General features: G+C 37.6%; 1 protein-coding gene across 1 annotated transcript in view; it reads right to left on the bottom strand.

Annotated features, from left to right (window-relative positions):
* Positions 1–13,762, bottom strand: part of Pros1 (protein S) — a 68,884-nt gene that overhangs the window by 37,331 nt on the left and 17,791 nt on the right. The window contains exons 2-3 of the mRNA XM_028761164.1: positions 4,523–4,680; positions 1,440–1,464 (exon numbers count right to left, since the gene is read on the bottom strand). Coding sequence (XP_028616997.1) covers positions 1,440–1,464; positions 4,523–4,680 — 183 coding nt within the window. The remainder of the gene's footprint in view (positions 1–1,439; positions 1,465–4,522; positions 4,681–13,762) is intronic.

The following is a 13,762-nucleotide window of genomic DNA, read 5'->3' as shown; positions in this document are numbered from 1 at the left end:
GGTATTAGGAGCTAGAGAAGGAAAGAAAGGACTTGGCCTTACCACCCTGAATGTATCCCATCTCATCTGATCACGGAAGTTAAGAAGTATCCAGCCTGGGTAAAACTTGGAAGGAAGAAAGGAAGAGAAAGAAGCAAACAGAAATTGCACATCAGGGGAGAAAAATGAAGAGGACAAAAAGAAATACGTTTTATTAAGTGCTTTGGAATCTCGGTGAAAACCCACCTAGAGAAGTGACAAATGGGTTCATAGACGTTAAAAAGCTAAGGTCTTGCTGTGCTCTACAGAGAGCTATCATAGAACTGATTGATGTCTGACAGTGTTGAAACTCTGAACTACAGTGTTGTACAGTATCGTCAAGTCACCCAAGCTCAGCAGGTGCCACAAATAAAGGATGCCAACCATCATGTACACTAAACACTCTGGAGAGCAGTCATGGACCTGTTTCAGAAAGATCTTGTATCCAGTGGTCTTGAACTTTTCACCTACTAAATATTCTAAAAGATAAATACAAATCAATACCAATTTTTGTATTTTTCCCTTAAGGTCCAAAGTATAAATATTCTTCTCAAAATGTCTCTGGAATTGCTCCAAGAGTACACAGAACAATATATAAAAATAAATAAAACATGTAAAGTAACCATTCTCACATTCCAAGAGTAATGAGTTTAATGACTTAATCATTTACAAGACTATATTAATAATAATATCAGAGTTCATTTCTGTATTTTCCCAAAAGATTTCCTTTCTACTTCTAGTTGCCTAGAGGTAATAGGGTAATAGCATAGATAAGAAGTATTCTGAAAGAGAAAATGAGAATAGGAGTATAACTCTGTTGTAAAGATGGAGAATCACATGAGAAACAGATGCAGAAATTAGAAACCCTAATATTTGGAAGCAAATATGACATTCACAATTAATACGAAACATTTCTATGTTTGCTTTAAGAAAAAAAGCTTTGTACTTTGAAGTAACATTTAACTGAAGCCATGTAACATACATGAGTGTCCAAATATTACCACATTGAGAGCCCAAAATCCAAAACAGCATGAACGAGAGACTGTGAATGACTGCTACAAATGGGTGAGTGATAACTGTGTACATCACAGTATTTGATGAGCTTAGATATCTTTCATTTTGTGAAAGACAGCCATGAAAACATAGTTGTACATAATGTCTGGGTGTCTGAAGATAATTGGCATCAGCCTAAAGATATTTTAGCAGAAAGACATGGAAAACTAACAGTGAAAGTTTAACATAGTAAAGACACATTCCAAATCTGTCAATATGACTTTAAATACAAGAGTATCATAGCATTTACATTTTCTCAAGGATGATAAGTTAGTATCAGATGGGTATATGGTGAGAAGGTGAGGTTTGAACATATCTAAGTTCCCTTCAATTTCCAAAATTGTATGCTTCAGATACTTAAAACTTACCTAAATATTTCGGATAAAAATAATCCTAGAAAAAAATAAAAAATAGATGTATTAGCAAACCTAAATTTCATCACAGAGATAAAGATTAATGTTTTAGTTTTTTCATACTAACATGGGAATAAATTACATGTTGTGTGTTTTCACATTCTAATTTTTCTATATGAAAAATATTTCAAGAAAAGATAGATAGCCAACGCTTGACAAGTAGGCTTAAAATGGCACTAAACAATTAAATAACATCTTAAAGAACCTGATTTGAAAAGGCTGTACTTAAGGTGATAAATATATGGCCTCTTTTATAAGTAATTTTTTAATGGTGATTAAACATCCATGTGGTACACTGTTTTGTGTGTTGACAGGATCTCTCTACATAGTCCTGGCTATCCTGGAACTCACTATGTAGATCATGTCCACCTCAAAATCAAGAGATCCACATGCCCCTTCCTCCTGAGTGCTGAGATTAAAGGTGTATGCCACCGTATCTGCCTTGATTTGATACATTTTTATATCATTATGATTATCTACACTGAGGTCACAATGAAATAATTTGAAGGGAACTAAATTGAACACTTACATTATTTGCATCCAATGAACATGCAACACCTTCCTTATAAACTGGTGGGTACCAAAAGCAGTTATCACAAGGTGGGCAAGGAAATGTACTTTTATGAACATGGAACATGTGATCAATTTCTGACAGCAAACTCGGAACATATCTCATATGAAGCATAAATAACAGAAGAATATTTCGTGCAGAACCGAAATGCCTGCATGCAAAAATATTCAAGGTTCTGGCTCAGTCAACATGGAACATGGCTTTTTCCAATTCAAAGTCCTCACGTTTTCCACCTATTACAAATAAACCGGCAGAACAGGTTCCTACTAGCTTATGAGAAGGGTCTGACACTGAAGTATTCAGACAACACTGTTGTTTATGGCAGAAGCACAGCCAAACAATAAGGAGCAACAAATGAGGTTCAAGAATTTGTAATATACTAATGACCAGAATACACTAGAGACAGAGAAGAGTTGAGCAAGACAGTAAACACCAGGGTATGAGGAATATAGAGAGGGAGTAAATGGGGTGTTGATGAAGAAACATGAATGAGTCTTCCTTCACCGTCTTCTTCTCTCTTCCCTCTTTTGTTCTGTCTCCCTTTCCAATTCCTCTTTGAAGTCTGACCTCAGAATGTATGTACAATGCAGAAATATACAGTCAAATATTTATGGATGACATAATCATGTGACATGAAGGCTCAAAGTATTCTACCAATGCCATTGAGTAGATGTGGTAGATAGGCAAAATAAAATGGAGGATTTGATCATTATTGGAGGGAGGTGATGTGTTGGGCTTTATTGTATTATTCTTTCTACTTTTTAAATTTTTTTCATAGTAGAAAGGAATATATGTATTTATCTAATATATACCACAATCTCTGTAAAAGTAGATACACGTTCCTTTTAGTATGAAAATGTAAAACATGGAAAAAATATATGCATATATGCTATACAGTAAGGACGTTTACTACATTGTATGGGATAGAAAATTTTGTATTACTACTGTTTGTGCTGGCTAATTTTATGTCAACTTGCCACAAGCGAGAATCATCTGAGAGGGAGTTCCAATTGAGAAAATGCTTCTATAAGATAGAGTTGTGAGCAGACCTGTAGGATATTTTTTTAGTTAGTGACTGATGGAGGAAGGCCCAGCCCGTTGTAGATGATGATATCCTTGGGATGGTAGTCCTGGATTCTATAACAAAGCTAGCTAAGCAAGCCATGAGGAGCAGACCAATCAGCCTTCTCCATGCCCCTGCATTAGCTCCTGCCTCTTGGTTCCTACCTGATTTGGATTCCTGTTTCAGCTTCTCTCAGTGAACCTTAATTCTAAATACATGAGCCAACGAAACCCTTTAATCTCCAAGTTGCTTTTGTTCTTGGTGTTTTATCACACCTTGGTCCCACTTGTAAGTAGATTAAAAATGAAATGTTGGGTATTTGCAGAAAATTTCTTCTTCAAACCTATCAGAACATGGAGAAAGATAAAAAGGGCTACAAGAGCAGTCACAGAGAACGCTAGTGGCTACAGTTTGGGACAGATTTTCGAACTATGGACTAAGTGTTCTTGCTCGTTATCACTCAGCTATTGTCACGAAGCTGGGAGCTGCAGGAGAAGCACGGGAGGACCCTTATACATGTCATCTCCCTCTTTTCTCCAGATTGTGTAATTAATCTCAGGAAAAATATGTGAGGAAACCCTTAAGGGTATGAGCTTTAAACTCTAAAGGTGAAGCTTATAACACTTCTTGGAGGTATTAATGCTATTTCTGCTAGCTACAGGCATGCTACAGAGCACCCTCTCCTCTCTCCTAAAACACAGAATGGGCAATAAGTCCCATATTGCTGTGTGACATTTAAGTCTTTATGGTTATATTGTGGGGGGGGTGAGGTGGATAACATAATTTTTCATACACTGATGATTACTGCTGATATCAGCAGCCTCGGGAAACTTTCCAAAGGTTATAAAGTATACTCAGCATACATGACACTGTAATAATTAGTGTTATATGGCCCCATTTCTAGAACCTTCTCAAGGTAAATGGTGACACTGTGCACAGTGGTACACATCAATCTATAATCCCAGTATATGGGAGGCTGAAGCAGAGGCAGGAAGAGAGTGAGTTTCAGGGTAGTTGGGATTATGAGTAAGAGACTATCACAAATGCAAACAATCAACCAAAACAACATAAATGAGGAACACAGTGGTGATAGAAATACCCAAGGTCACTTACACTTCACACACATCTTCTCTTGAGAACTCGATACTATTAAATTTGGGTTAGGATAAAATCGTTACAAATCACAAAGTCAACACTAGTTGTTGACAATGAGACTTAAGGGAAATCTAGTTAGGCCAGAGCATTTGTCATTGGCGGTCCTCCTGAAATGACAGGGCAACACATAGAAAGTGGACTAGAGAATCACGAGCTTTCAAATGGAGCCAAGGAGACACAAGCTGGCAATGTCCAGCCTGTCACTGTAAATGGAGGTGGGGGGATTCAACAGTTTCCATGGATTCTTACCGTTTCGGCATTGTTTTCAAAGACCTCCCTGGCTTCCTCCTTATTGCAGAGTTCCTCAATGCACTCTCTTTCAAGGTTGCCCTGTTTAGTCTCTTCGATCAAGTTATTTGCACGGCGCTTCCTCACCAGGACTTGTGAAGCACGTTCTTTTGACAAGACTGTGGAAATGCAAACGTAGATAAATAAAAATTTTCATTTTTCCTGTAAGATTAAACAATACAAGCTGAAATGATTTTCTGCCTATGATAATGCAAGATATTTAAAATTGATAGACAGGATCTCAGAAAAAGTGCAGATACATAAGCTTTTTGGTTAACAACTCAAGAAGCAGATTCAGCTCATGCCAGTTCATACAGCTCACTACAGCTGTTTTATATGATCTATACAAATCATCCAGTCATGCTTGAGACTGATACACTAGATGATAGTCAATGATTTCCTTAACGGTGGCCGCGCCATGTTAAAATGAGTTGTCAAAAATCTATGACACCAAGAGTAACAAACTTTTTCAATTTTAGTAGAAAACAGTTGGAATCTCTATGGAGATGGAGAAATACAGATGTGAAAGCCAGTCAGCTGTGTGAGAGTTGAGAGGGAGAGGACAAAATATAGGGCAAAAGGAAGTTTGCTAAACCCCGCACTATAGGAGACAAAGAGAAATTTAAAGTAACTTCGGTTACATGAGTTTTAAAAAGATGAATAACAACAAAACAGTATCACCAACTTCAATATTAAGCTTGAAGGAAACAAATTGCAACCACAGTTTTTAAGTCATTTTTGCAAATCAAAAAAAATCAATAAAGGAATATTTGCAAAGTTGTATAAAAAACTCACTGACTATGAACAACATAAAGAAAATAATATAAATATCATTATAAGAGTAAAAAAGTAGAAACGCTACAGAAATATGAGGAGAAATAGATTTAAAAGTAAAATAAGCTGTAATACCTGTACTGAGAAATAAAATAGAATTTTGAAAAGAAAGTACTCTTGGGTCACTCCCTCAAACATGAAAATTAAAATATAAATTTTAGAATGCTATTCCCTCAGCATAAAGTTTATATATACACACATATACAGTAGCCCAAATTGCAAATATGTAAAAATTACTTGGTCAAATATATAGAAAAAATTGAAAATATTCTTAAACCACAAGTACCAATTATATTTGAAGAAAATGAAGAAAATGTGAACTTTTATATAATATTAATATGTAGACTGGACAGTAGTTTTTAGTCAAAAAATTTTAAAGCATAAATAAAATTTACATTTTTATATTTTATGCATTAATAATTCTGTTTACTATGAAGAAAAGCAAATTTATAAACGGATGGGTTTATTTTATGTCTGTCATAATTATAATAAACAATATATACTCAAAAGCTTGACAAAATAAGAGGGTGAAAGGAAAATGGCTGATTGATAAAAAGTCAGCCTGAACCACTGAAACTCTTTCAATAGTGAAATAAGTCAGGGGAATAGCAGGGAACACACAATCTGATTGGAAGAAGGTAAAAAAAGGGGGACCTCTGATTTGGGATAGGAGAGTGAGACAAATACAGAAGAGATAAACAGTAAGAATATCTGAAAAAGTCACAAGTAATCATATTATTAACTACCTATCTAAAACTATTATAGTACTTAAAACCATATAGCAAATTAAAAATTATTTACTCATCTGGGCTGCCAATACTCCTCCCAAGAGCCAAAGACTAACAACAACAACAATAATAAAAGAACACCAGGTATCAGAAGCCTTTCTTTGAACTGTTGGTCAGGGTTGTCCAGGAACTCGAATAACATTAGAGGCCTTTGTTATGGCCTTTGCTTGGTGCCCAGAGGTGGAAGTCCCTAGTGCTGAAGGCACCATGATTGATGCACAGGGCCCAGAGACTTCTGAACTGGAACTGACATGAATTCTTCCTGTCTGACAACTTGCTTGTATGATACCAGAAGGTGCTGTGCAATCTTCCAAAGGAGGGAAGGAACAACAGTCCTACCCATCTATGATGCCTATGAACCACAACAACGACCACCATGGCAAGATAACCCCAAGAGTGGACTAGTGACAAACATACCTTTGTGCCAAACAACAGCTCTCTAACTAGACTTCTTCAACAAGACAGAAACAAAACATGGTTCTGGAAACCCATTACCCAGGGCAATCAAAGTCATGGATCTTAGAAGAGAGCCTACAACCACCACTTAACTAAACTAGCATAGTCCATAACTACATTCTAAATATTTGTCCTTATGCATACAAGATAGTCTTCACTCCTCATCAAAGAAACTCCTCATTGCAACACAGAGAGACTATTACCGGAAACCACAACTAATCAAAATGTAGACATGTGGAACCTGGTACCAATGGCTACACCAAACAAACAACTTCAGCACCCAAGATTCCTGGAACGTTGTGAAAGATGGCGTGCAAAGATTGTAAAAGCCAGGGGACTGGAGAGGAGCAGGGAGTGTCTCCTAGCAATGTCAGAAAATAGATGAATAAAATCTCATCAACATGCCTGCCTAAACATGAACCCAACAAGGGCAGTAACAGCCATGCCAAAGTAGACAGGGGAAAACCCAGGAGACATCAACCCTCCATAAAGAACTACAGTCAACTAAAGAGTGCTGAGACTGATAAAAAAAATTAAAAAAACTCTGCCTCCTCAAAGAGCACACTAACTGGCTATTCAATATGGTCAGCACTGGAAACTTGCATACAAGTAACATTATGCAAACCAAACTGGCTATACTTAGGAGTATATAGATATATACACTGAACAATATTTAATAAAAAGAGGTGGCGTGAATTTGAAAGAGAAGGGTATATGGGAGAGTTTGGAAGGATGAAACAAGGGGAAATTATTTTTTATATTACAGTCTCACAAAAAAAGGAAATGTTAAAAATAACTGAAATAAGTAATACTGCTTTAGATCTCTTTCTGAAACAGAAATGTGATGGCTAAGTAAACAGTTTGGGTTGTATTTATAGCTCTTATCTCTGGCCATTTCGTCACTGCTCATTAAAAGATAAAGACTCAAACAAGGCTCTGTGTGCATAAAGAATAACGATGAACACGCTACCTGCCAAGTGGATTACTGACTGATAAATGGCAGCACTGTCAATAATCCCTGTCCTACAGGAGCTGCAGTTTCACTACTTGGAAATGTTTAACAATGCTACTTTGTAATGCATACAGCAAAAACGTCAAATTTCTGAACTTTAAAACAAATATGTAATTCAGTCTGGGGAAAATGATAACATAAACAATAAAAATATTGGTTTAATAATAATAACAACAACAATCAAATACATTTTTAAATGACACATTCACTTTCCAGCAATTCTTCCATTAAAATGTACTAAACTTATGCTTGCAGACAGGAGTCTTGTATGGTTGTCTTCTGAGAGGCTCCACCCAGCAGCTGACTCAGACAGATGCAGACACTCACAGCCAAACAGTGGATAGAGTTGGGGACTCATAAGAGAATAGGAAGAATAGGAGGAAGGATTGAAGCCCATAAGGGGACAGGAACCCCACAGGAAGATCAACAGAGTCAACTAACCTGAGCCCTTGTGGCTTTCAGAGTCTGAACCTCAACCAAAGAGCATACATGAGCTGGACCTAGGCCTCCCCACACATATGCAACAGATGTGCAGCTTGATCTTCATACAGGTCCCAAACAACTGGAGCAGGCGCTATCCCAAAAGCTGTTGCCTATATGTGGGATATGTTATTCTAGCTAGGCTGCCTTGTCTGGCCTCAGTGGGAGAAGTACCTAGTCTCACAGAAACTTAAAGTGTCAGGGTGAAAGAATACCCAAGGGGGGCCCTACCTGCTCACAGGAAAAGATGAGGAGGGCTGGGAGGCTGGGAGGAAGGATTGTGGAAGGAAGTGACTAGGAGAGGGGGCAGTGAGTTGGATGCAAATAAATAAATAAATGTAAAAAAATAAAAAGAATACTAAACTTGTGGGGCATCCAATAAGAGCTCAGAGGGTAAAAGCACCTATATAAAAGTCTGTTTATGTGTTTTGACCCCCCAAGAATCTACACGGAGGTAGGAGATAAGAACCTCCAAAAAGCCTTCGGCCTCCATACACATATCATAAACAGTCACATGTACACACAATTATAATCATTTTTTTAAAGAAATACTGATACTGGGTTCAGGGAATCTCTCAGAAGAGAGGAGCAGAACCGATTTACAAGAATAACCTTGGGGAGAAGGGCTGTAAAGGGCTGTCTCAGGAGCATGGCATGACCAAGGCATCCAAGAATTTACAGTGGAGACAGTCGTCTATGTAAGATATTGTTCTTCATGACAATCCAAGGGAACAACTGCCAACTTCGGCTGTGCCCTCTTGCAAAAATTATCACAACTGGGTTTGTCGACTGTAGAGGAGCTTGAAGTATTTCCATAACCTGCTGTATGTAATTCTGTCCAAATTGCACTTGGCCTTGGGGAACAGCTAGATTATACAGATCACAAACACTGGGGAAGAGATTGGGGCTCTATCTTGAAGCTATAAAAAAGCCATTATCCAATTGGAGTAAAAACATTTTAGGGGGAACATTCACAGTACTACAGGTACTGTGCTCTGTCAGTGAGGCTGATAAACTCATTGGTTCTCCCAGTGAATTTTGGTGGAATTGTGCCTCAGTTTATCCCCGGGACACCTTAAGAGGATGACAAATAGACACTGTTTAGGTCTTCCAGAAATAAGGAATTTTTCCACAGTTCTAAACAAGGCTGAGCCTTTATTCAGTGAGAGATGCAACGGGGCTCCTTAGACCATGCTGACCAGAAGAGCTTTTGGCAGCCACTAAGAAGAGGAAGTCATTGTCTTCTATGCTGAAGCCACTGGTGATAGTTCAATGCATTGCTCCTCACCCGTTCTCATAAGGAGCATCCCAAGGTAAACCCAGCCAGGGATGAAGGGAAAGGAAAGACAGGAAAGCAGAATGGACACTTGCTGGGAGGAAGGGGGTTTGGGAAGTGGGAATGGATTAAGAGACAATGAGGGACAAGTGTAACCAAATGTCTTACGTATATGTATGAAACTGTGAAAGCTTCATATAATATTTTTACATGCACTTAAAAATGTTAAGTTCAGCCATCAAGACTTTGATGTTAATATTTAAAGAAATCTGTGGTTAAAGTATTTTGAGCATCCTCAAAGTCTTTCCACCCAAAACCTACTCAATAGTCAGGAGGAGGTGACAGAGAAGAGGAGGAACATCCAACCTCCAGAATGGCTCATCTTCTACAGCTTTTCTACCTTGACACCTTGTCTGTATCTATTCCTTCTTCCATGCCTGCTTCTCTTTTAGGGTTGTTTTCTGTCCTTCTCCCTGAGTCCTTTTCTACTGGGCATCCCAAGAATTAAAAACTGCTTGTGAAAGAATGTGCGTAAGAGGAGAACCTTGGCAGTGTTGATGTCTGTGTTTGTGATTTGGCATCTCAGGCAGGAGGGAAATGCCTTTCACTGGACAAGCAGAAAGGCCATGATGTGCTTTGACATTGTTCTTCTCATGGCTCAATGGCTGAAGTAGCTCACTTTCCTGCAAGCTTATGAAAACCAGAACTACATTAGCCTGCAACAATCTTGAGTTAATAATGATGACTGGATGTGGAATTTTTCACTTAAAATAGTTAGATTTTAAACTGTAAATATTTGACAGTGTGAGGAATGTTTTGAAACAGTGGCTTTTGAAGGAATTAAAAAAAATCTAAAGATAAACACTCTTAAGTGGACTTTTCAACCCTTAAAATCATTAATAAATTTTGCAAGCGCTTGTGCCACTTCCACAGTACCACGCTAGGTTTATATGTATTTTATGCTTTAATCTTGGCAACAACAGGATTTTCTTTGACTGAAGGGTATTGTACTTGGCTTTTGTCTAAATTTTACAACTTGTTTAATAGTTTGTATTATGCTGCTGAGAAAATGTTTCTTCTCATGCCCCTGTGCTAAAGGTTAGACAAGGGTTAAAGAGTATTTCAGAAATGTAAAACTATAAACAAGGGCTTCCAAAGGACTAAACCATGAACAAGCTGATGAGAAATATTTTTAAAGGGTTAAGGATCGTAAGCTAGGCTTGGGTTAGGATTTGAATCTGGGATGAGTAGGAGAAATGCAAAGAGGAAATAATTATGTGTGGCATATGCACAGCATTTGAGTGGAGTGACACTGGGGTTAGTTAGAAGTAGAGGAGCCACTGGTGTCATTGAATAATTTCACCAATGACCTTCACTCTGGAACAATTCAGTGACTGAGCAGAAAAACAACCATCTGGACTGTTTATCTACAACAGAAGTGAGGTGGGGGCCTCTCCTGACTCCAGGATTTAATTACAACTTTAATTTACAGCCCCTATTCTAGAGGGAAACAGAATAAATCACTGTCTTTGTCTTCACAGGGTTGGAGCCTTTGATTTAGTCAGGGAGAGCAGAAGCAATAAAGGTTATTCATTCCAAAGTTACAAACTTTTCACCCCTCCCCCCCAAACAAAAACAAAAACAAAAACAACTTATGTCATCCTTTTCTTTGTTTGCTTTAGTTGAGACATGAGACTTGAAGTTCAATATTTGGCAAGTTATGACAAAAAGGTTTTCTAGGCCTTGCTGTTCTCCCAACTGTTATGCTGTAACTCCACTGAGTTACAACAGGGGCCCCTTTCATGGTGAGAGTAAGATATTTACACAGTCAGCTTCCAGGTCATTCTAATCTGCCCACTGGGAACACCAAATCACAACCGGATTTTGACGTCATGTACCAAGGAATGAATACAAAAAAAATATTTTGTCTTTGTCCACTTTGACCTATTTTGTTTAGATGGCATCAGCACTAATAGTTCACTGGCCTGTGACTGTGCTTATGTCTGGAAAAAATAACTGGCTGACTGTCTGGGGACATCAAAGTCATCAGTGAAGAGCTGGCCTCATTCGGTAATTTCCCTCATTGCAGCCTCCCCTAGACTTCTGAAATCAATGAAGATGAAGTGTGCTTAGAAGCAGTGGCCTGTGGAGCTGCCAGAGGCCAGTGAACTAAGTTCACTGAATCAAGCACAAGTTCACTCATGTCATTCAATCATCTGCCAATTGATGTACTTAGCAGTGGCCAGTCCTCCTGACTTCTTTCCCCAGACCAGCTAATTAAAAAGAGCTCCAACTTAATGTGCAATCTATGAGCTCTGTGTTTGACCAAAGTACATACACAATAACAGATTATAAAACAAGGAACTACAATGTTCAGAGCATTCCTCGTTGACTCAATATAATAATTAAAAGTATGTATATGCAAGTAAAGTTTTTGGAATACTGATCTATCATCTGGTAGATATTTACAGTTCAGTATAATTTGTATTAGCCCCTCAGAATTCCTTGTGAGATGGCCAAAGTCTAATATAAGTACATAACAACTGAATCAAATGGCAACTTATTAGAGAAAGAAGGGGAAAAGGTTGGGCTAAAGATTCAGAGAGAAAGTCCTATGTAAGCCTATTATCCTAACACTTGAAAACAGAGGCAGGATTACCCATTTGGACCACCCTGGGCCACATATTGATATCTGATCTCAAATAAAATAAAATGAAAAGAAATATCAAGAAAACTGACTTGATTTGGAAAAACAGATAATTCATAGAACTTAAAAAATTTTTTTAAAGGTAATGAACATCACCAAAATGATTTAACAAGATAATACATTCATGAGAGGGGCAAAAAAAAAAAAATCAAACATACCATCAAGTCAAACACAAAAACCTCCAATGAAATCACCGAAATAGAAAAGTGTTATAAGAAAAATTAAAGACATTTATTGGAACCTAAAATAAAATTTTAAAAGTAGACCATTCAGTGATCCGATATTGTAAAGGATTCATTCTGTAGACTTCCAGGAAGAGAGGACAAAGGACAGAAGGACAGAAGTCATCATATAAGTTCACATAGAGGCACTGGGTAATAACTCAGCTGTAGGGCTCATAATATGTAAAAGTCGAGACATTTCTAGAACTGAGGAGAAACACCATGAGTCATATAAAGACAGAAAAAGCAAGATAGAGACATCATATGATAGTCTAATCAAGAGATAATAAAAGTAAGCATTAAAGTTAGGCATGACAGCAAATTCCTGCCACGCACTGGAGAAGCTGAGGCAGAGGACCCAGGAATTTGAGGCCAGACTGGGCAACATAGTAAAACTTCCTTCTCTCAGAAAAGAAACCTTAACCATCAAGTTATTGAGATGATTCTGTGAAAAATAACAAACCTGTTTGGTTGTACATTTCCTCTTTCAGTCAAGTGCCTTGAAAATGAGCATGTCCCCAACCTTATGTGTGTATATTTTAACCCAGTAAAAGAAGTATTTTACGAGTTTAAAAAAAAAGAGTCCTTGCAATAACATGAGTGATTACCAGGGATATCCAAAGAAGACTGAAAATCAATTAATACTAAAGAGAATAGTCTAAAATTTCTAGTCAGAAAGTAATTCTTTAAAAGAATCTTAAATGAGAGGTCTTCATCAAATCCCTTCCCTCAAGGCTGAGGGAACTATTTAGAAGAGGAGGTAAACATTTGTTAGAGCCATAGGTAACGGATGAGTACAAAGAAATAGCATCTTACAGACACAACTGGACCTCGGTTCTTATGAACTCAGATGCTATGGCAGTGAGCACAGGGCTTACACTGGGTTCAGGTTAATCTGGTTCCAAGACTGAGAGAGAAGAAAGTAGACATGGGTTCTCATCTCTAAGAAGCTATCTGCAATTAATACCAGCTGGCAAAGGGAAAATCAGTTTTCTCCAATGTACTGTCACTGAATATTTCAAACACACGCCAGGGCAGGCCCTGTGCATAGGAGTACAAGGCCAACACAAAATGAATTCCATGCTCTTTAAAAAAAAAAAAAAATTGGTTGTTTGCTTGGTGTGTGTGTGTGTGTGTGTGTGTGTGTGTGTGTGTATTTTTTGCTTTGCTTGAACATTTTTCACTTTATTTGTTTTTTGCTTACTTGTTCTGACTTATATTTGTACATGTGTGTATCTTTTGAGATAGAGCATAAAGTTGGGTGGGTAAGGATATATGTGGTTCTGGGAAGGGATGGTAGAAGATAAAAACATAATTAAAATACATACATTTTTCTGACTATCAAAAAGATTAATGAAATAAATAGATACACCCACAAAGCCAGGCCCAACCATAAATAAGATGAATAACAATTGACATCTAGGGAA

This window comes from Grammomys surdaster, unplaced genomic scaffold (assembly GCF_004785775.1).
Source record: "Grammomys surdaster isolate TR1022 unplaced genomic scaffold, NIH_TR_1.0 126679, whole genome shotgun sequence".
Classification (NCBI taxonomy): Eukaryota; Metazoa; Chordata; class Mammalia; order Rodentia; family Muridae; genus Grammomys; species Grammomys surdaster.
The sequence above is the reverse complement of the archived record's forward strand: the minus strand, read 5'-3'. Positions and strand labels throughout refer to the sequence as shown.